We start from the raw sequence: 20,477 nt of genomic DNA on the forward strand, positions 1-20,477 counted from the left end.
TATGACACATATGCATAGTCCTGAAATAATATCTGAAGATGAGATACAAAGTGCTGTTATAGTGGCATGGATTTCAGGAGCATTCATTGCACAAATTTCCCAGAAAGAAGTATATGATTAGTGTGTGCAGGTGCTGATCTGTCACTAGCAGGAAAGAGGTGAAGATGTTTACTGTCAGGATCAAAATGTAGATCAGGAGAAATGCTAGGAACAGGAAGACCTGCAGATGATGGAGCTCCTCAAATCCCAAAAAGATATGTTCTCTGGTTACAGTCTGGTTACTCTGCATTGTCTTTCTCATAATATGCACATTGTGAAGATATCCTGAGTCATGGAAGAAAAGTTTGATGATGAGATAGATAAATACTGCTATGGAAGTATAATATCTCAAATGGTACTTCTTTTTCTTTTGCTTAAATCCTCTTATTCCCCCTCCACATGTTTAATTGTTATAATTTAATTGATATATATATATATATATATATATATATATATTTCTTCTCTTGTAAGACACCACCAATTGTAAGATGCACACTAATTACAGTACCACCAACAGAAAAAAAAATCCTAAGATACACCCGCAATTCTAAGACGCACTCCATTTTTAGAGATGTTTATATGGGGAAAAAAGTGTGTCTTAGAATAGAAGAAATAGGGTATATGATATTTTACACAAAGGCCTTAGCTAGACCTAACGTTTATCCCGGGATCATCCCGAGGTCGTCCCTGCCTGCTCCCGGGATCCCCTGTGTGTCCTTTACATGAACAGGGATGACCCTGGGACGATCCCGTGATAAATCTTAGGTCTAGCTAAGGCCATACAAAAAGAACAAGAAACACTCCAGAAGGCAATATATGGTGGAATACCCTGATATCTGTTATTTTAGAACGTTAGATGCCACCCTCTCCCAAATAAACCGTGAGTGTCATCAGATGACTGTTCTATGGCACACTTGTGACTAGCCACACACAGATCTTCGCAAGACATTTTGAAGAAGTTGTGATTTTCCTGAGTGTCTCCTGCGCCTTCTGTCATTTCCCCCTCTTCAAAAAACCACCTGAAAAATCCGATTCTTCTGGCTGTGATGCTAATAGGTGCTGTTTCCTGCCATGTGCAGGAGAGGTTACACCATAAAAATGCCCACTGAATGAGCCATGTGGTCATTGCTTGCTTCCTCTTTCTTCCCCATGTGAAGAAAGAGGAAGCTGCTCATCCCTATTGAGGGACAGAAGCAGAAGGCAAAGCAGCAGTAGGGAAATGAGATTCCCTCTACCCACATCTGATGATCCCCTTTAGCAACTTTTTGTTAAACTGGTTCAGAATAGTTGTTGAATGGTAAAATAAATAAATAAATAAATAAATAAATCATTTTAATTAATGAAATCCTTCCCAATGATGAAATTTGTATTAATACTGAAAAGTTCAGATCATTTCCCACTTCCTCAAATAGTTTATCATAGTTGGACTGTACAGATGATGATGATTTTTTAATTCTTCATTTAAGCATACAAAGTTGGGGGGGGGTTGTATACAGTAATATTTTCTTTGTACATGTCAACATGTCTAAAATACCACCACTACTACTACTACTACTACTGATATACAAGTAGTAAATTTGTCATAGAACACATTGTTTTCAAAATGAAAATAGCAGACTATAAGGAACTGAATATATCCATTTTCATTATAATTGCACTGGATTTTAAATTTGTTTGTTTCACAAAATGACACACTCAGCTACCCCGTGACTATAGTAAATAGCATGTACCTTTGTCAAATTGCTTTAGCAGCAAACAATTGTATATTCTAAGATAAATAAATAAACATTCACACACTCCCCACTGATTTAAAAGAGTTGAAGTACTTACAAATTTACATATGTGCCAGAAGCATGGGGATTACAATTTCAGATTTTATTCTTATTCACTTATTAGATTTCTATAATGCCCTATGGCAGAAGCTCCCTGGGTGGTTCACAACAATTACACCTGGCCTTAACTTCCACACCAGGAAAGCCATAAACACATTCTGTTTTCTCATATTATGTTCATCTACAATTTAGACCCCATGCACTCACATTTCCTCTTGGTCTTTCAGCCCCAATCATCTTTCTCCACAAACTGCAGGAACACTGAAGCTTGTCTTGTGATCCCATTTTGTCAAATTTTAATTAATTATATATCTTTCAATTCTCAATCCTGATAACCAACTTCTTCCACAAGTGATCTTACCCTGCAGAGTGCAATCTTCTTGTACTATGTTTGACTAGTTGTAAAATCAGCAATGAGATTACTCACACTTTCCAAAACATAGAATGTACATATTTTAAAGATTAAGGGTGAAATCCTATCCATGATTAGACAGAAAAAAGTCCTGCAACTGCCAGCATGATCCAGCCAGCCAGCTGTAGGACTGTTTTCTGTCTAAACATGCATAGAATTGCACCTTTAATTTATTTATTTCATGCAGACTTAGCCTGTTGCAAAGGCACATTCTATGAATGTTTACTCATAAATGAAGGACCTACCTCCTTTTCCTTGCTATCTCGTGTTGTATCTCTGTATCCTCCATCTATTAACTGACGTGTCTCCTCTCCATACAGCCTTCTGTTACTAATATATACTATTCTCTCTAACCCAAATAAAAGTGTACAGTCCATGGCCATCAGAGCATTGCCGTCTTCTTGGTGGTGACTGCCCTCATAGTGTCCTGAGCCTTCTCCAACCTGCAGAGGAAGAGGATTGAAGTGGAAGGACCAAATGAAAGTGTGGCTGCATAGAGGCTAAGTAATAAGTGAGCACAATAGGTGAAATAGTAGACAGAATGTACTGTTTATATGGGATAGAAGTTAAGCCCAACTCCCCTAACTTAACATCCCCATGCTTGTTTGCTGCTTGCTTGCTTTTGGCACATGAGAGAATTTCTAAGTACCTTAAGTCTATTCTTATATTTTCAAGCCAAAATGTGCAGTTCCTAAAAGGTGTGTGACCAAGATAAGGTGGCAAATACCTCTATTACGAGTGAACAAGGAACTGATATTAGCAGTCGGTCTGTGCATCTCTCTAGGTACTGGAACCACATTGTATAACATGCTTCCTTGACCAATCCACATGGGACCAGTCACGTAATCCATCAAAGTCCCAGATTGCCCATAATATTTTATCTGGGTTTTTTTCTGTCCTAATTGGCTTGTTTAAGAACACACATTTTACCAAACAACCCTCCCTTTGTTTCTTATTTCCCAACCACAAAAGAAGGTTAATGTCTCAAGAGATTCTGACTAATTTCTAAAGAGGGAATATTGAGCATTACTTATGAATCACTGTGAAAGTTTATGTTAACATCTAAACTAAATCTTATCTATATCTATATCTATATCAAAGCTTTTGTTTGTATGTCCTGATTGACTTGATAACTGTACATCTGATTGTGGGGGATGTGGAGTGTGGGAAATAACGAGGCAGACACAAGACTGGGAATTAAACGAGGCCACATTTATTAATAGATCTGCAGAAAGGGAAAGCGTAAGTGGAGGTCTTCTCTAATCTGGCCTCATGCCATTGTTTTGTCAGGTGAGACATGGCCTGAGAGTGGCGCCTCAATGTTCACCATCTCTCAGGCTTCCCCTTTTAGGGTAGGGAGGCCTTCTGTGTCCCCACCTCTCATGCCATAAAGCTCCAAGTCGGCGAGGAAGGTTGGCCTCAAAGGTAACCCTTATCCCTGCCAGCAGGGCCATAAAACTCGCAGCTGGGGAACCTCAACGGTTCCTAGATTATGCAGCACATCAGCTACTTTTAAGACATTCAAATGGATGCAGAAGTGTGGGGAGGGGAGAAATTGGGACCACACTGGCAGGCTCCAACCCAACCATTTTAATAAGGTTGGGAAAGAACCCCGGAACAAAACAAAAAGAAAACCCTGTTCTTGGACCCCCACTTTTAATGAGGGGAATGGAGTGAGGCTCTAAATATTGCAGCTACTCCACATTTATTTCATGTTCGAGGAGCAATTAATTGATCTGTGAACCACGGACTCTTCAGATGTTTGACCACAAAATTTGAATTATGGATTTCTTGAAGCATCGGATGATCAGGGTGACTGTTTTAGCTTTGGTGCCAGAGTGTCACTCAGTACCAGTTGCTCAGGAGCAACAGTCAGAAAGAGAGAGATTGCTGAAATGTCCTAATTTACAATGATGGGGAGTAGGATGCTAGGCAAGATGGGATTTGGCCTGATCTATCAGAACTCTTCTTATAGGGCTCGTCTACACCAAGCAGGATATTCCACTATGAAAGTGGTATATAAAAGGCAGGAGCCACACTACTGCTTTATGGAAGTATTGAAGTACACTGCAAGATCTACACTACTGCTTGATAGTGGTACTGAAGTGCACTGACAATTGTTGGGGCCCATGAAACATCTCCCCCTTGCAGGATATAACACTATGAAAGTGGTATGAAAGTGGTACATGGTATGTGTGGCTCCTGCCTTTTATGTACTGCTTTCATACCACTTTCATAGTGGAATATCTGCTTGGTGTAGATGAGCCCCTGGTTTTGATTCCTTCCTTGCTTGCTTGCTTCTACTTACCTTTAACATTAGCAAAATTAACTAGCACATTTTGAAATATTCTGAAAATGACTATCCTGTTTTTCAACTTTCTCAAAGCCTCCTTTACCTCCTTGTTTCTCAGGCTATATATGAGGGGATTAACAAGAGGTGGAAGGATTGTGTACAAAAGAGAAACAACTTTGTTCATTGAGGACGATGGTGGCAAGAGATACACAGTCATTAAAGACCCATAGTAAGTAGAAACAACAATGAGATGGGAAGAGCATGTGGAAAAGGCCTTTTGTCTTCCAGCAGTGGATGGGATTCTTAGGATGGCCCTTATAATATATATATATAGGATGTTAGGGTAAGTAGAAATGGAGGCATGGTGTAAATAAATATCAATACGAAATTAACCTGTTCCACCACATCTGTGTCACTGCAGGAAAGTTTTTTAAGTGGAACAGAATCACAGAAGTAGTGGTCAATTTCATTAGGACCACAGTATGTTAACTGCAGCATTGCAACCATTATTATGGAAATGCCTATGAACCCGTTTGTCCAGGACACTGCTGCTAACTGGATACACTGCCTCATGCTCATAATTGTTGCATAACGCAATGGCTTACATATTGCTAAATATCTGTCATAGGACATCACAGACAGCAAATAACATTCTGCACCTACACAGTAGCCAAAGAAAAATAATTGCAAGAAGCAGCCACTGAATGAGATGATCTTTCCATCCATCAAAAGAGTAGACAACAATATGGGCAAAAGGGTTGAGCTGTAGCAGATTTCCAAGCAAGACAGATTACCAAGGAAGAAGTACATGGGGGTGTGAAGATGGTAATCGGTTACCACAACCACAACAAGAAGAATATTTCCTGCCATCGTTACAATATAGATAACAAGGAATCCAAGAAAAAGAAGGATCTGCAGATTCTTTAGATTTCGGAATCCTAGGAGGATAAACTCAGTGACATGAGTTTGATTTTCTCTTTCTTGCTCTTCCATTCATTTGGTTTCCTCTTTCTCATAACTTCATTAATAAAGATGATCATAGAGCTACGGTAGCATAAAACAAAACAAAAATAGTGCTAGGAAAACAAATACAATTAGAATCAAATTGATTTGTTGCACGTTCTCATAGCATATCCATTACAAATCACTTATTCTACTGATGATTGCTTGGGGGGCTGGGGGAGGCTACACAGACATCAGCACTTTGATGACTACAATTCAGCAGTTGTATGTTTCCATGGCATCCAAATAAACATGAACACATGCTCATGTCATCACATGAAGCTGCTAAAAAAGGCATCACTATGTTCCACGATTAAAAAGTTGATGGCCCTAGCCATGGCTTAAATGAAGTTAAGTTATCAATTCATCTAAATTACATCACTGCTCCTACTTGGTTGCTTGATAGACAAAGGGCTCTTCTACACCAAGCAGGATATAACACTATGAAAGTAGTATATGTCAATGGGTCCCAACAGTTTTCAGTGCACTTCAATAAAGCAGTAGTGTGGCTCCTGACTTTTTTGCCCCCTCCACGTATCCCAACGGCAGAGATATCTGGAAAAGATCTTATTAAATTGTCAAGGATCTACGGGGGCAGACACTCTACAGACCCTATTATCTGCAGGGTGGGTGAGTGGGAGGAATGCTTGAAAATGTTTCACTATTTGTCCATTATGTAATGACCTATCAAAGACCGGGAGCTACGCCCAGAGGCATGGTGGAATAGTCAGCAGGGAGATTAGCACTGTCTACTATACTAGCTGGCTGAATTGCACAATGTAAGAGTACTAGTTTGTCTGGAGGATGTCATGATGTTTCGTATGGTTTGTGGTTGTTTTATGCCAATAAAGGTACATTGAATCGAATTGAATTCCTGCCTTTCATACAGCTTTCATAGTGGGATATCCTGCTTGGTGTAGATGAGCCCAAAGAGCCAGTGAGAAATTAGGCAGTGACATCTAGTGCTCCTTCTCCCACCACTGTTGCCTCAGCCAGATGCAAAATCTGGGATTATAATTCAGATGTCTGGGGGGTGTGTGTGTGGAATCAGTCTCAAGTTATTGTTTTGAATAATTTGTGAATGTGTCCCTGCCCATTCAATTAATGGCTTCAATAAGAGATGTTCTTCTCCATGATCAGGTTGAATGACAACCAGGGATTAACAAGCTTCCTCTTTCTTGCTATTTTCTGCTATCATTCACTGCTGACATCAAGGGTAGGTATGGCTGAGCTCCTTCAGAGGGCTGATGACAAGAGTCCTCTGGAGATGCTACCTCTCTTGACCGTTGCTAATGGCTTATTCACCTGTCTAGGGCAGACAATGCTGGTTGTGAGGAGAGTAGATGCCACTGCCTACTTGTTCACTGGCCCTCTGTGAAGAAATCATGTGGTACCAATGATGATAAAGAGGATGAGGAGCAACAGCAGGAGATGACAATGGTGTTGAGAAGGTAGACTTATTATGGAAGGGGGGGCATTGAGGGTGCCTTGTCCAAGGCCCCCCAACAACCTGGAGCTAGCAGTGGTGCCATTGTATATGTGATTAGTGGCATCAGCTCTGAAAGCATGAAGGCATTGTTAAAGAAGCATAAAATAAGAACCTGAACACAACACCCAAAATCAGGTGATCAGCTTTGGGGTAATAGCACTGATAGGTAATTTGTTTGGCAATCAGGTGCACCCAAGTGATAGATGAGTGGGCTATTCCTAAACAGAAACCATATGCTTGATAGAAATTATTGACACAGATAACATTCATTCTGCCTACAGACAGTGCAACCCTCCTGTTTATATAACCTTAGCAGAGATTTAGGGATGCTCAAGACATGGAGAGGGATAGAGCAAGATAACCTGCACTAATTCACTCGTGTTTGACACAAATGCCCCATGCTTTGGTCCTGTAAAGTAACAGTTTATTTCTAAGAGTACAACCTAGGAAGCCCGTATACATTCTATGTCACTGAAGAGCACATAAAACATGTTTTAACTGAACAGTGAGACAATGAATAAAGATTATGATTGTGATCTGTGTCAGGAAATTCTTTTTTCTATTATGGAGGGGGGTTTCCTTAAATTAAGAGGTGATTGAGCAGGAGTCGATTTGCAGCATTTTCTGAAGCAGAAGTAGGGATGAGAGAGAATAACAACTTACAGATTTGCTCTTCCTAAATCAATATACAGATTGGTACACAGTTATCCTTGGGTTTTCACACTTTAGTGATGCAGTTCTCTGAATAAAAAACAGGTACCAAAACATGTATGTTAGGCAAAAGTGTGCACAAAAACACATATATTCATGAAAAAGAAATGCAATATGTTATATCAATGGAAATGACTGCAAAAATGAATATATTGGGCAAAACTGTCCAAAAGTGTGCATATTGTTTATTATATTTGTTTCATGTATCACATTTTTATTATTATTATTTATTTATTTATTTATTTTATTTTATTTATTACATTTCTATACCGCCCAATAGCCGGAGCTCTCTGGGCTTCTTCCACAGGGGAACTCAAAGTGGGTACATGTGGTTTCCAAGTGGTCTCCACTCCAAGCACTGATTAGACCTAGACCGGTTAGCTTCAGCAACCTCCGGCTGCCTCATATGCCTTCAGACCATTCCCTGATAAATGTGCATGTAAATGCATGCATTTGATTTGTTTTAAATGAAGTCACACACATGGATACAGAAATAGCAGAAGTGAACTTAAGATTGGAACAATGAGAAATTGAGAGAAACTTAAATTCATAGATGCTTCCATCCATCAGAAAAAGATCCTGTTTGAATAAATCTGATGCTGTTTTGTACCTTTATGGGATGAGCAGATCCAAGGCCCCTATTGACTCTGATTAATGATGGTCCAGAATGCAAATTCCTTTTTTTTAAAAAATCAAATCTTTATCTCTCTCATGAATTCTGCATTTTCCATAAGATGACTTAGCCGTCTCTCTTCTTGAGCTTTCTGTATAATGTATGAAGTATCTCATAGATACCGTTCATTATTTATCCTGCAAAGAATCAAGAAACACATCCCCAGATAATACTAGATGCTAGATTTGTAGATGTTTAATAGGATGTCTCAGGAGAAAACCTCCAGCAAATGTTAGAATATTGATAGGAACTTTTCTCTCTACATGACCTTAGGGCTGATTGCTTTGGACCAAAAAATAAAATAAAAATAAATAAATAAAAAATGAGAATGAAATCAAGGCATTGAGATCAGTCCATGTAAATTCCTGGTCTAAAATTTTGATGTGTAAAATCCTCTACCTTTTTTTCTTTTCCTTTAAGAATATTTTTATAGTATGTGCTATAGCCAGTGGTTTCTCTTTCAAGAAATTTATCAAGTCCACACTTGCTTCTGAGGGCCCGCTCTGAAACTTCATTTGAATGTCCTCACTAGGAGACATTAGGCTACTAGAAACAGGCTTTTTCTGTGCTTGTGCCTCAACTATGGAATTCTATCCCAACAAATGCTATTCTGTCATGCCCGGCACAGCCTGGGTGCGGGGAGGCCAATTGTAGGTGGGGCGGAACAAGGCAGCGTCAAAGCCAGCGATTGGCTGGCAGAATCACTCCAGAGGAGAAGGGAGGGGACTCAGAGCCTATTTAAGGGCTCATGCCCCTCCTCTCCCCCTCTCTAAGAGAAGAAGCTCCCTCCTTCCCTCCCTGTAGGCAGTACGGGCTTGCTGGTTGCCTATTCAGGGAGCCAAATAGGATTTTTTGGATCATAATCTGAATTGGTTATGAGGTTTTTTGCCTACTTCATACTGCAAGACAGCCCAGGGAGTATTAAATAGGTTAATTGGAATAATTCGGTCACATTTATTGGTGGGTAGGCGGGCATCTGCAGTTGGATAGGGTTGGTGAGCACTCCAAGGCACCAAAATGGTAAAGGGTCATTGCCTGAGGCTCAGCAGCTCCAAGCCCTGCAGCCCAGCTGCTGAAATAAGGGTTACCCTTGAGGCCAACCTTTCCCACCCGCTCAGAGCCTAATGGCAGCAGGAGGGGTGACACGGGAAGGCCTACCACTCCAAACGGAGGAGCCAAGAGGTGTTGATGGTTAGGCTCCACCCTCGTGGCTCAGAATGTCTTGCCCTGATTAACAACGGCTTACACTGTGCAAGATTGATGCCCGCTTAGGTTTCCCCTATGCAGATCCATCAAATCAATGTTGGCCCTTGTTTAAACTCAACTATCTTGTGTCGTCTCTTTATTTCCGCACTACACCTTCCTGCAATGATCTGCATAGTGTTTTCTTTACTATATTTGACTTGCCAGTGTCATATGTACTGTTTGGGGGGAGTAGATTTAATGTATATGAGAAGGCCCTCCTCCTAGTAGCCACTTGTCTCACTTCCTTTGGCAGAACTCACAGAAAAGGACCCCTGAAGATGACCTTAGGGTCTGAGTAGGTACATATGGGATGAGGCGTTCCTTCAAATGGCATAGCCCCAACCTGTTTAGGGCTTTATACGTTAATACCAGCACTTTGAATAGGGCCTGGACCTGGACTGGCAGCCAATGAAGCTGAAAAAGGACTGGCATGACATGGTCTCATTGGCCAGTCCCTGTTAGTAAACATACTGTCCTGTTTTATACCAGTTGAAGTTTCAAGACCATTTCAAAGGCAGCCCCATGTATAACACATTGCAGTAATCCAGACAAGAGGTTATGAGAGCATGGAAAACTATAGCTAGGCTGTCTCTGTCCAGATAAGGGCACAGTTGGTATATCAGCCTAAGCTGATAAAAGGTGCTCTTTGCCACTGAGTTCACCTATGCCTCAAGTGACAGTTCTGAATCCAAGTTTTACACAGTTGGTATTATTTATTCAATTCTCCAAAAAAAACCAAAAAAACAACAACGACAACAACCCAACAACCCAATGGGAATAAGAAAAGATCAGTATTTAAACTAATGGAGTCCATAGTGTTGTTGTTGTTTTACAAATGATGGGCACAAAAGATTGCCAACACATGTTTTCAGGAACTCTTTTGCATGTCTGTGGGTTCCGCCCCTCTCAGTTGGCTCCAATAAACTGCCATTTAAATTCTTTTATTTTTATGAAATGGCAGGCTCTTTATTGAGTGACATTTATGGCGGAATGGAAGCATAAACATTAACCCTTTCAGGGAGTATTTTATTTCAAAAGTATTATGTTAGATCTAGACTTAATCACCCTTAACCACCAAAACAGCTTCATCTACTGGGTGGTATAGAACCGTAATAAATAAATAAATAAATAAATAAATAAATAAAATTGATGGAATTCATCTTAGTCCTATTTATTTTAGTCCCTACAAATTTAAGTAAGTTCTTATCAGGAAATATACTGAACAAAATTCTCACCTCTTCTTTGGGATGCTGAAGATATTTGAGACTGAATGAAATAAGTTTAGATTTCTAAGATTCCAACCTGCAGAATTTGTGGTGTACAGCCTCCCAGACCGCATGGAGTCTGCAGACTTCTGTAGATACTTTCCCAAAATTTACCATAATTTATTCACAGGAAAATATGCAAGTTTCTCCTGTCACATACAAAATGCTCAAGAATATACATGGGGAAAAGTTGAATGGAATGGGGGGCAATACACAAAATGTTAAGTACTAACATAAATTATGCAAATACTTGTGAACTTCCTTAAAGAAAGATTTATGTATTTTTCCACATAATGGGGGATATTGCCCCATCTAGCCATGCTCTCTGTGTGTGTGTGTGTGTGTGTGTGTGTGTGTGTGTGTGTGTGTTGTAGATTATTCTCTTAGGGAGGTTCTATAATTTCTGATGACTTCTTTAGTATAGATCTATGCCTGTGGTGCATGAGGGATGACTACTGTCATCATCCTGCTCAGTTAACTTTCACAAAGCCTCAAATCCCCACTGGCAACTTCTGATTTGTATATAGAGATTGAGAATCCAAAAGCAACACTATTATGAGAATCCAATTATTGTGTAAGATTTAGACAGATATTATTTGTTTAATTTGATTTTAGCTGTGTATATTTATTGTTTTATACTGTATGCTTTTATCTGTACGCTGCCCTGAGATCTTAATGATACAGGGAGGATACGAATGTTTTAAATAAATAAATAAATAATATTTCCCTGATGGCTGAGCAATCAGCTCTCTCTGCCTCTTAAAACCAGCAACCTTGGGGAATTCCCTTTTGGCATCATAGGATATAGTCCTTTGAGGACTGTGTTATTCAAAGTTTATAACCTCTAAAATGTTATACAAAATCTGTTGTGCTGGTTATTAGAAGGGTGGGGAAGTAAATGTTGATTCCCTTTGCTTAAATACATCAGAAAAGACATTGCCATCTTAATAAATAAATTACATAAGATGTGCTAGGTAGGACATCAAAACCTGGACATATTCTTAGACTTGCATAAATTTTGAGTGATATTGAATTACTTGAGGATGAATACATAATATGTTTTCTTCTCACTCAAAAAAGTATAGAATTCATGGACCTCCCTGCAAAATAGCATTTTGTCATCTCTTCAGAACGGTAAATGTGTAATACCCTCTTAACATTCTTCCTATATTTCACTGTCTGTTTTGTCATTTCCTTCTCTTCGTAGAAACAATTTTTTTCAAAAAATGGGACTAGCCTTAAAACATAGGCACTGGGAAATTATTAGAACTTCTTTGAATGGTGTTTGGCATCTTGAAGTTCATTCCTTTATTTGCTCACATTTATAGAAACAGAAGACGCTGTCCTAATTTTGCAAGGTATCAACTGAATCTAACTTACTTATGTTTGAGAAATCTGCTCTGTTGGATTTTTCTTTCTTTTCTCCCCCCCCCTTTTTTTTTGGGGGGGGAAAGAAATATTTTCCCAATCTTCACCACCTAGAAATTAGCCTGGACCCAGCTGTGTTCAAAAAGCTGTGCATTTCAGGATTTGCAATGCATTCTGTGGAACAGGAAAAATGTCCATTGAAATGCACACATTTGAAAAGTGTACTACAAAGTGCGCATTTCAAAAATGTATACAAACACACTTTAGGCGATGTGTGGATGCATACCACAATGCATACATTTTGAAAAAAATGGCCATGTTTTTAAAATACAACAACTCCATGTTTGTTTGTTTGTTTTTTCTATTTATTTATTTTTAAATGGCATGGAACTGGCATGAAATAGGAGGTGGAGAAAAGATGAACTCTGTGGAGTTGGAACTAAAAGATTCTTCAGTCCTACTTATTATTTATACACCAATGCACAGGCTTCACATGGTAGTTTAGTTAATTAAATAATATATTAAATTAAATAATTAAAATCAAGATCAAAATTATTTGACAGCAGCAACACATAACTAAACCATAGAGCAATTTTTTAAAAAAAACCAAGCAAAGCAGCAATATAGTAACTATTAACCATTCTGATTTGCAGTATTAATAGTATTGAAAATTGGTTAAATGTGTTTATGGAAGATTTCAAAATTAAATGAGAGTGAAATGAGGATGCCAGCATGCAGATAGATCTCTATGCTTCTCGGAGGCTGGCATAGTATCCAACTGATATATGAAAATCCCTTTCCATGTCAGATATGTGTCGACTTATTATTTTGTGTAGAGACTGACCACTTTGTCCTATGCAGAATTCAGAAGGGCATTGATGACAAACAATGACACATATCACATTTGAAGATAAGCAAATGAATTAACCCTTTTCTGACTGCAGAATGTTCAAAACTGACCAGAAAGCAAGCATGACGAGTTCCCCCATGACCACAATCAAAGAAGCATTATGCAACTCTTCTTCTACATTACCCCCCCCCAAAAAAAAATTAGGGATGTGTGAATCAGCAAAACTTGAGCTTACTGAATTTCTCAGAATTTCATCTTGGAGCTCATTCCAACTCGATTCCATATTAAATTTTGAGTCAATAGTATTATTACATAAAAATGCCTGTATACACCACCCAAATGCATGTATCAATTGTGTGCATATATTTTTCTCCCACTGTATTTTTCAAAAGTATGCATTTTCTCATGCTTATTTTTCAAAAACGTACATGCTGTCAGAAACATTTTCTTCAGTCCACAAATCACATTGAAATCAGAAATGTTCAGATTTCAACTGTAGATTAAGACCATGTCCATGTTTGGTCTGGAAGGTGAAAACTGGATAAATCCTGATCAAAGGTTGTATGAATTTCTACGCAAAATATGTTAGAAACAGAGATCAAGATTGATGAAATAAGTAAATCACAGAACTGATGCAGGGAGTGTCTTCTAGTTGTCTTGTCTCCCCATCCATGTCCACCATGATGTTCTGAGTCTACATTACCAGAATATGGAAATGTACTGAGGAAGTACTCAGACTAAATCAAATTCCTTGGACCAATGGTTTCTCCAGTACAAATTAATTCAATGGTTTTTAGTCACTTGAAAAAAATAATCATCATGACTATGACAATATCTCTAATGTTCGTATATCTTCTTTTTTTTCAATAGCTCTTAATTATTCTCACTTACACGATGTTGGGAAACCAAACGACTACAACATTCATCCTCCTGGGATTTGGAGAGTTCTATAAATTGCAGATGCTTCTCTTCCTGACATTTCTAGCAATCTACATTGTGACCATCTCTGGAAACATTCTAATTGTTGCACTAGTTGTCTTGAATAAGCATCTTCACACCCCCATGTACTTCTTCCTAGGAAACCTCTCTTTCTTGGAGGCTTGCTACAGCTCCAATATATTTCCAAGGATGCTCTCAGCTCTTATGACTGGGGACAGAACAATTTCATTCAGTAGTTGCTTCACACAATGGTATCTCTTTGGTTCCCTGGAAGCCGCGGAATGTTGTTTGCTCTGTGTGATGTCGTATGACAGGTATCTAGCCATTTGTAAACCATTGCACTATACAATAACGATGAAAACCACGACGTGCATCCAATTAGCAGCTGCATCTTGGATCAATGGATTTATAGTTTTTTTGATATTACTTAATTTGATGTTACAGTTAACATTTTGTGGTCCCAGTGAAATGGATCATTACTTTTGTGACTACTTCCCACTTCTTAAACTCTCTTGCAGTGACACTAGCATGGTGGAAATTATGAGTTTTGTTGTGGCTGCTATATTCACCCTTCCCCCTTTTCTCCTAACTCTTGTATCTTATGTATATATCATTGCTGCCATTGTGAAAATCCCTTCCACCACTGGGAGACAGAAGGCCTTTTCCACCTGCTCATCTCACTTGGTTGTAGTTTCCATTTTTTATGGGTCTCTAATGATAGTATATATGTTACCAAAGACTGAAGTCAAGAAGGAGATGCAAAAAATTTCCTCTCTTTTATACACAACTTTGCCACCTCTAGCCAACCCCTTTATATACAGCCTGAGAAACAAGGAGGTCAAAGAGGCCCTGAGAAATAATATTGGTAGGCTCATACCACACAAATCAAGTCCTAAAAAGATAGTTAATGTGGTTAATTTGTAATAAAATTGATGTGTGTTGTTATTTTTCATAATATTTTCATTTGAGAACCAGGTTATAAAAGACTCTGATAACATGCCAGAATACTGAATTAATTCCTTATTTTTAATGTTTTGTTGAAAACTTTTTTTGTGTGGTGGGGGGATGTTTAGTCCAAAAATGGTCTTAACCTACATTGCCTTGAAATTTTATTCATACTTAAATCCTATATTACCATGCCCCTTTAGTTAGGGTGAGTCACCAACAAATGTTTCCACCATTATGCACCTCAACATTCTACCTACAATAACCAGTATATTGTGCCACAGCCATAAAATTTAGATACCTGAAACTTGGCATGCATAATAAGATGATCCTAAATGTTTGCACTTCAGGGATGTGTGTGTGTGTGTGTGTGTGTGTGTGTACGTGCACAATTATTCATGTTTGAAGTCTGCTTTATCAAATTCAGTTACTAGGGGCATGTCTACACCAGGGGAGGAGGAGTTCCTCCCCCTCAGCCTTCACATGGCACAAAACGTTCCAGGAGGAAGGAGGACATTACACCTGCCATTTCTTTATTGTTATTGGAGATGAGCTCACAAGCACTCCAACGAAAAGGGTTTGTTTGTTTGTTTGTTTGTTTGTTTGTTTGTTTGTTTAAAAAAGATCCCACTCCCCACTCCCATTCCTGATGGACATGGATCTCCTGAAGAGCTCCATGCCCACTTCTCGTGTTTACTTGTGAGGAGCTGGGACAAAGAAGAGACAGCTGCCCACACACCCCACAGTCTCAGGACGATCCTGAGACTGTGGGAAAAACTGGGGTAAAAGCTGTCCTGGTTATCCTGGGGAAAGGGAGGGATCATCCCTCTCTGCCCCTGGGAACCCCTGTGCATCATGTGGATGCACAGGGATGATCCTGGGCCGATCCCCAGGATAAGGCATGGTGTAGACATGCCCTAGGTGGCAAGCTTCCACAGCACATAGCTTTGCAGATTATGTAGTTTGAAGCTAACAGTGTTATTTTATCCCTCCCCCTCCTGAGGAACAGCCTTCCCTCAGGGGCCTATAGGGACTCAATATGGCCAGAAGGCATGGCTTCACTCAGAGAGATCAAGCACAATGTGCCCAATTCTAAAAGCTGCACAAGTTTGCTTCAAGGCTTCACTGTATCACATACTCTATGCCAACCCATTCATAGGTTGATTATAAGAATGACAGACATCAATCCAATTTTGTGAAAAGTTGAATCCATGATCTATGTTGTGAGGTATGTGATTGTGCTAAGTTTTCAAATCAATCTGATAAACATTGCAACAGGCACAGCAAGAGTAAATTGGCACATTAACTGCTTTTACTAGGTACTCCTAAAGCAGGCTAGTACTGAATGGCAGAGGAACTGTTTTCACTCTGGTTTGCCTTCATCCACTGGCTCCACCCCAGCAAGATCCATCCTGTTCCAATGAGGCATAAGACAATCTAGAAGGTGACATGGCTGATCCTATCCAGCAAGGCTGCAGCAACTGTACCACTTTCCTACCTAATATTCCATTTCACCCTCCCCAGTAACCATGGAGGTCATAGCTTAGAATTCCTCAAAACAACAAGATGATTATTTTTTTTTTGCATCCTAGATAGCAGGCCATTCTGCTCTGTTTGCTTCTTATTAAGATCAAAGTCCCAGGAGAGTCTTATCTTTGTAGCCATAGTCTATTTCCTCTTGAGGATGAAAGTTCTATTAATAATATTGGATTTTATGATCTCATGTGTAACTTTGCCATTCTGGTAATTAGGGCAGGGAGGTGGCTGATGTGTGTGTGTGTGTGTGTGTGTGTGTGTGTGTGTGTGTGTGTAATTCACAACATAAGCATTGGTGATTTCTTCTGCATAAATGCAGTGCTGAATGAGGTGCTACACATTGTAAAAATATACTGTCAGAGATCATCAGACCAGTTAACCTTAGGCATAGGTAAGTCATATTATGGGGCTTCAAAATACAACTGAAGGAAATTAGGAAACAAGAAATGTCTTTGAAGTTTGTGTTCCCCCCCCCCCCCGCCCCCGATTAAAAAATACAGACAAAATAGTTATTTGTTGAGATATTTCATTAGGCTAATAATTTATTACATCTCTGTTGTTGTTGTTGTTGTTGTTGTTGTTGTTGTTGTTGTTGTTGTTGTTGTTTTAAAGGAGGGGGAGATTTATTTATTTATTTATTTTTTAAAAGAGATGTGTCTTAAACCGCAGATATTTATAAATTGTTCACCTATGATGTGGGAAGCTTGGCTGTTTAAAGTATCTTATTAGATACTTAGTACTTAGATGGAAATATATATATCTAAGGGTATGTCTACACCATAGGGTGTAGAGGGAGGGAGGGAGGGACAAGCCCAGACTTACTTTCTTCCGGGATCATCACAGGGTGTCAACATGAAAGGGCGGTGTCCCGGAAGGGAAGAGGGATGTCGCCCCCCGCCATTTTTTTTTGAACAGACAGGAGCTGGAGTGCACTTGTACGCCAGCAAAAAAGTAAGTTAAAAAAAATGCCCTGACTCCACCCCCACCCCCACCCCGATGTCCCTGGACTCACCTGGCCTGGCTCCTTCCCTCTGCTAACCCCCACTACTCATAGCCACGAAAACCACAAAAAACATGTCTGCAGATATCTCGGGGAAATGGAGGGATCATCCCTATCTGCTCCTGGGATCCCCTGTGCGGCATGTTGACACACAGGGATGATCCAGGGATGATCCCCAGGAAAAAGAGTGGTGTAGCTCTGCTGCACCTGCTCTAGAATAAAAGGATATTAAAAGGAATAAAAGGAGCTGCCAAGCACACATTTACAGTAATACCTGTTTTAGTCTTCACAAGCAACAAAGAATGTTTTAAAAAAGGTCTTGGTTCACCTTGAAATTGGGTCAGGCATCAGGGGAGGAACAAAAGTCAGTTTTGTAGGTAAAACCATACAGCATCAATGCTTCAACAGGTAGCTGCAATTATTTTAGATGAGAAAAATGATGTCCCACAACCCGGTTTAATGGGTAAACGTGTGGTGTTTTTTACCCACATGCCCTTGTCAAAGCAATATTTCAATATTGCATTCCAGGATGTTAAATAAAATGCTCACCAGCCAATGTGCAATCAGTTTTCCTCAAGTTGTATACTTAAATGTGTTGCTTCTCTTCCTTCCTCCCCCCTTACCCACTGCTTGTTAAAGACATCCTAGTACTTGATGTGTGTTTGTGTGTGATGATGATGATGACGATGATTTTGCATTGCCTTCTGTTTCCCCTTGCATCATTTCAGGAAAGCTGAGGCATGTAGGCTGGAGCCACCGCATATTAATTTGGTACTCTGGCATTCTTTTCCTTCATCCACTACAATGAGAAAAAAGGTCCTGTAGTCCCCCTGTATACATACACATGAGATTGCTGGTGGAGAAAGTGGAACTACAACAGCTTAGCATCGATGAGCTAGCAAATGAACCACTTATACACATGGCCTTAGGGCTGGCTTTGGTATATGTCTTCTCAAACCACTGTGAAGCCGTACTTTTGCATCACCGGATGTGGGGAAGTGGTTCAATGGATGGTTGTCTTATCCACATCACATTATCTCCATAGCAAATGCCTCATTTCTGGGCACAGATGGAAGTATGACCAAATATTGGCAAACTATAGTTTACATGTATTGTAATTTGAATGTAGTTCATAATATTTCATGATCAGACTATTTTCATGATCATCATGTTCAAAAACCAGACAACAGTGACAGAATTCATCCTCCTGGGATTTGGAGAGTTCTACAAAGTGCAGAAGCTTCTTTTCCTGACTTTTCTAATGGTTTATGTTGTGACCATAACTGGAAACATCCTCATTTTTTTGCTAGTTGTCTTTGAACAGCACCTTCACAGCCCCATGTACTTCTTCCTGGCGAACCTCTCCTTCTTGGAGGCTTGCTGCAGCTCCAATATATTTCCAAGGGTGCTTTCAGCTCTCTTGACTGAGGACAGAAGGATTTCTTTCCACAGCTGCTTCTTGCAGTGGTATCTCTTTGCATCCTTGGAAGCTGCAGAATGTTGTTTGCTCTGTGTAATGTCTTATGACAGGTATCTAGCAATATGTAAACCATTGTATTATGTAACACTCATGAAAACCTCAACATGTATCCACTTAGCAGCTGTTTCTTGGATCATTGGATTTGTAACTGTGATTATAATACCTGCTCTCATGTTACAATTAACATTTTGCAGCCACAATGAAATGGATCATTATTTTTGTGACTATTTTCCACTTCTAAAGCTCTCCTGCAGTGATACCCACTTGATGGAAACTGTGGCTTATTTTGTGGCCTTCGTATTCACAGCTCCTCCATTTCTTCTAACTCTTACATCCTATGCATATATTATAGCTGCAATCATGAAAATCCCTTCCACCACTGGGAGGCAAAAGGCCTTTTCCACTTGCTCTTCTCACTTGGTTGTGGTTTCCATGTTCTATGGGTCTCTAATGATTGTGTACATGATACCAAATACGATGGTCAAGAGAAACATGCAAAAGTTTTCCTCCCTCCTGTACACAGTTTTGCCTCCTCTGGCCAATCCTTTTGTATACAGTTTGAGAAACAAGGAAGTCAAGGAAGCTCTGAAAAAAAACATTGGTAGGTTTATTTTCCTTACAAAGTATATTTGATGAAGATGGCTAGTCTAGTTAATGCGTAACAACCCAAATATAACATTTGTGGATTTATAACAAACCAAAAATAATGTTTGTGGATTTACAGCATTTTATATGGATTAACTTTGTAAGTGAAGTGATACACATGACTGTCATAGTAAATGCATTTCATATTATTTATTTATTTATTACATTTCTATACTGCCCAATAACCAGAGCTCTCTGGGCGGTTCACAAGCTCTCTGGGCGGTTCAGGGAGAGCTAATAAATCCTTGGGATTTTGTAGATTAAAATGTTTTTTTATATATATAGTACAGAATTTTCATTTAACTAGCAGGGAATCTCTAATAAATTAAAATAATAATCAAGCTTTAACTATTTAACCCACCGTTGGCTATTTAACCTACCATTGGTTATCGTGTCATCCAAACCCAGTCTTAGAATACCAACTAATCAATCCTGTGAATGATCAAGTTCATATAGTTCCCTTGGCAACAATAGTTTCCTTAAAGCTTTTAAAGATCAGACCCACCTTTCCCAGGAATGAACATCCTCCAGTTTCATGTGTCTTCACTTCTTTCAAAGTAAATTCAAAATAAGTCTACCAGTTTTGAAATACTTCCATTTAAAAAAGGAGATTCCAATAGATGACTTCCACATGAGTTTGTATAAGAAATTATTTCCCAAGATGACACATCAAACCACTCTTTCTCCATTTTAATGGGGGGGGTGTGTGGAATCCACCAAAGTTGCCCCAGCTAGGGGGGAATTGGATTTGTG

General features: G+C 39.3%; 2 protein-coding genes and 1 pseudogene across 2 annotated transcripts; 2 read left to right on the forward strand and 1 right to left on the reverse strand.

Moving 5' to 3' along the window:
• Positions 1 to 3,259: 3,259 nt before the first annotated feature.
• On the reverse strand, positions 3,260 to 5,569 carry LOC134405289 (olfactory receptor 10A7-like; annotated as a pseudogene).
• An 8,504-nt stretch (positions 5,570 to 14,073) lies between these two features.
• Positions 14,074 to 15,042, forward strand: LOC134405290 (olfactory receptor 2AP1-like). Its single transcript, XM_063136529.1, has one exon. The coding sequence runs from the start codon at positions 14,074 to 14,076 to the stop codon at positions 15,040 to 15,042; it is 969 nt and encodes a 322-aa protein (XP_062992599.1).
• A 3,725-nt stretch (positions 15,043 to 18,767) lies between these two features.
• LOC134405292 (olfactory receptor 2AP1-like) lies at positions 18,768 to 19,712 on the forward strand. Its single transcript, XM_063136530.1, has one exon. It carries the CDS (start codon positions 18,768 to 18,770, stop codon positions 19,710 to 19,712), a length of 945 nt encoding a protein of 314 aa, XP_062992600.1.
• The last annotated feature ends 765 nt before the right edge of the window (positions 19,713 to 20,477 follow it).

This window comes from Elgaria multicarinata, chromosome 11 (assembly GCF_023053635.1).
Source record: "Elgaria multicarinata webbii isolate HBS135686 ecotype San Diego chromosome 11, rElgMul1.1.pri, whole genome shotgun sequence".
Lineage (NCBI taxonomy): Eukaryota > Metazoa > Chordata > Lepidosauria > Squamata > Anguidae > Elgaria > Elgaria multicarinata.

Bases quoted from the DNA above. Each gene is read 5' to 3' on its own strand.
- LOC134405292 (XM_063136530.1), top strand. From the start codon at position 18,768: ATGTTCAAAAACCAGACAACAGTGACAGAATTCATCCTCCTGGGATTT.
- LOC134405290 (XM_063136529.1), top strand. From the start codon at position 14,074: ATGTTGGGAAACCAAACGACTACAACATTCATCCTCCTGGGATTTGGA.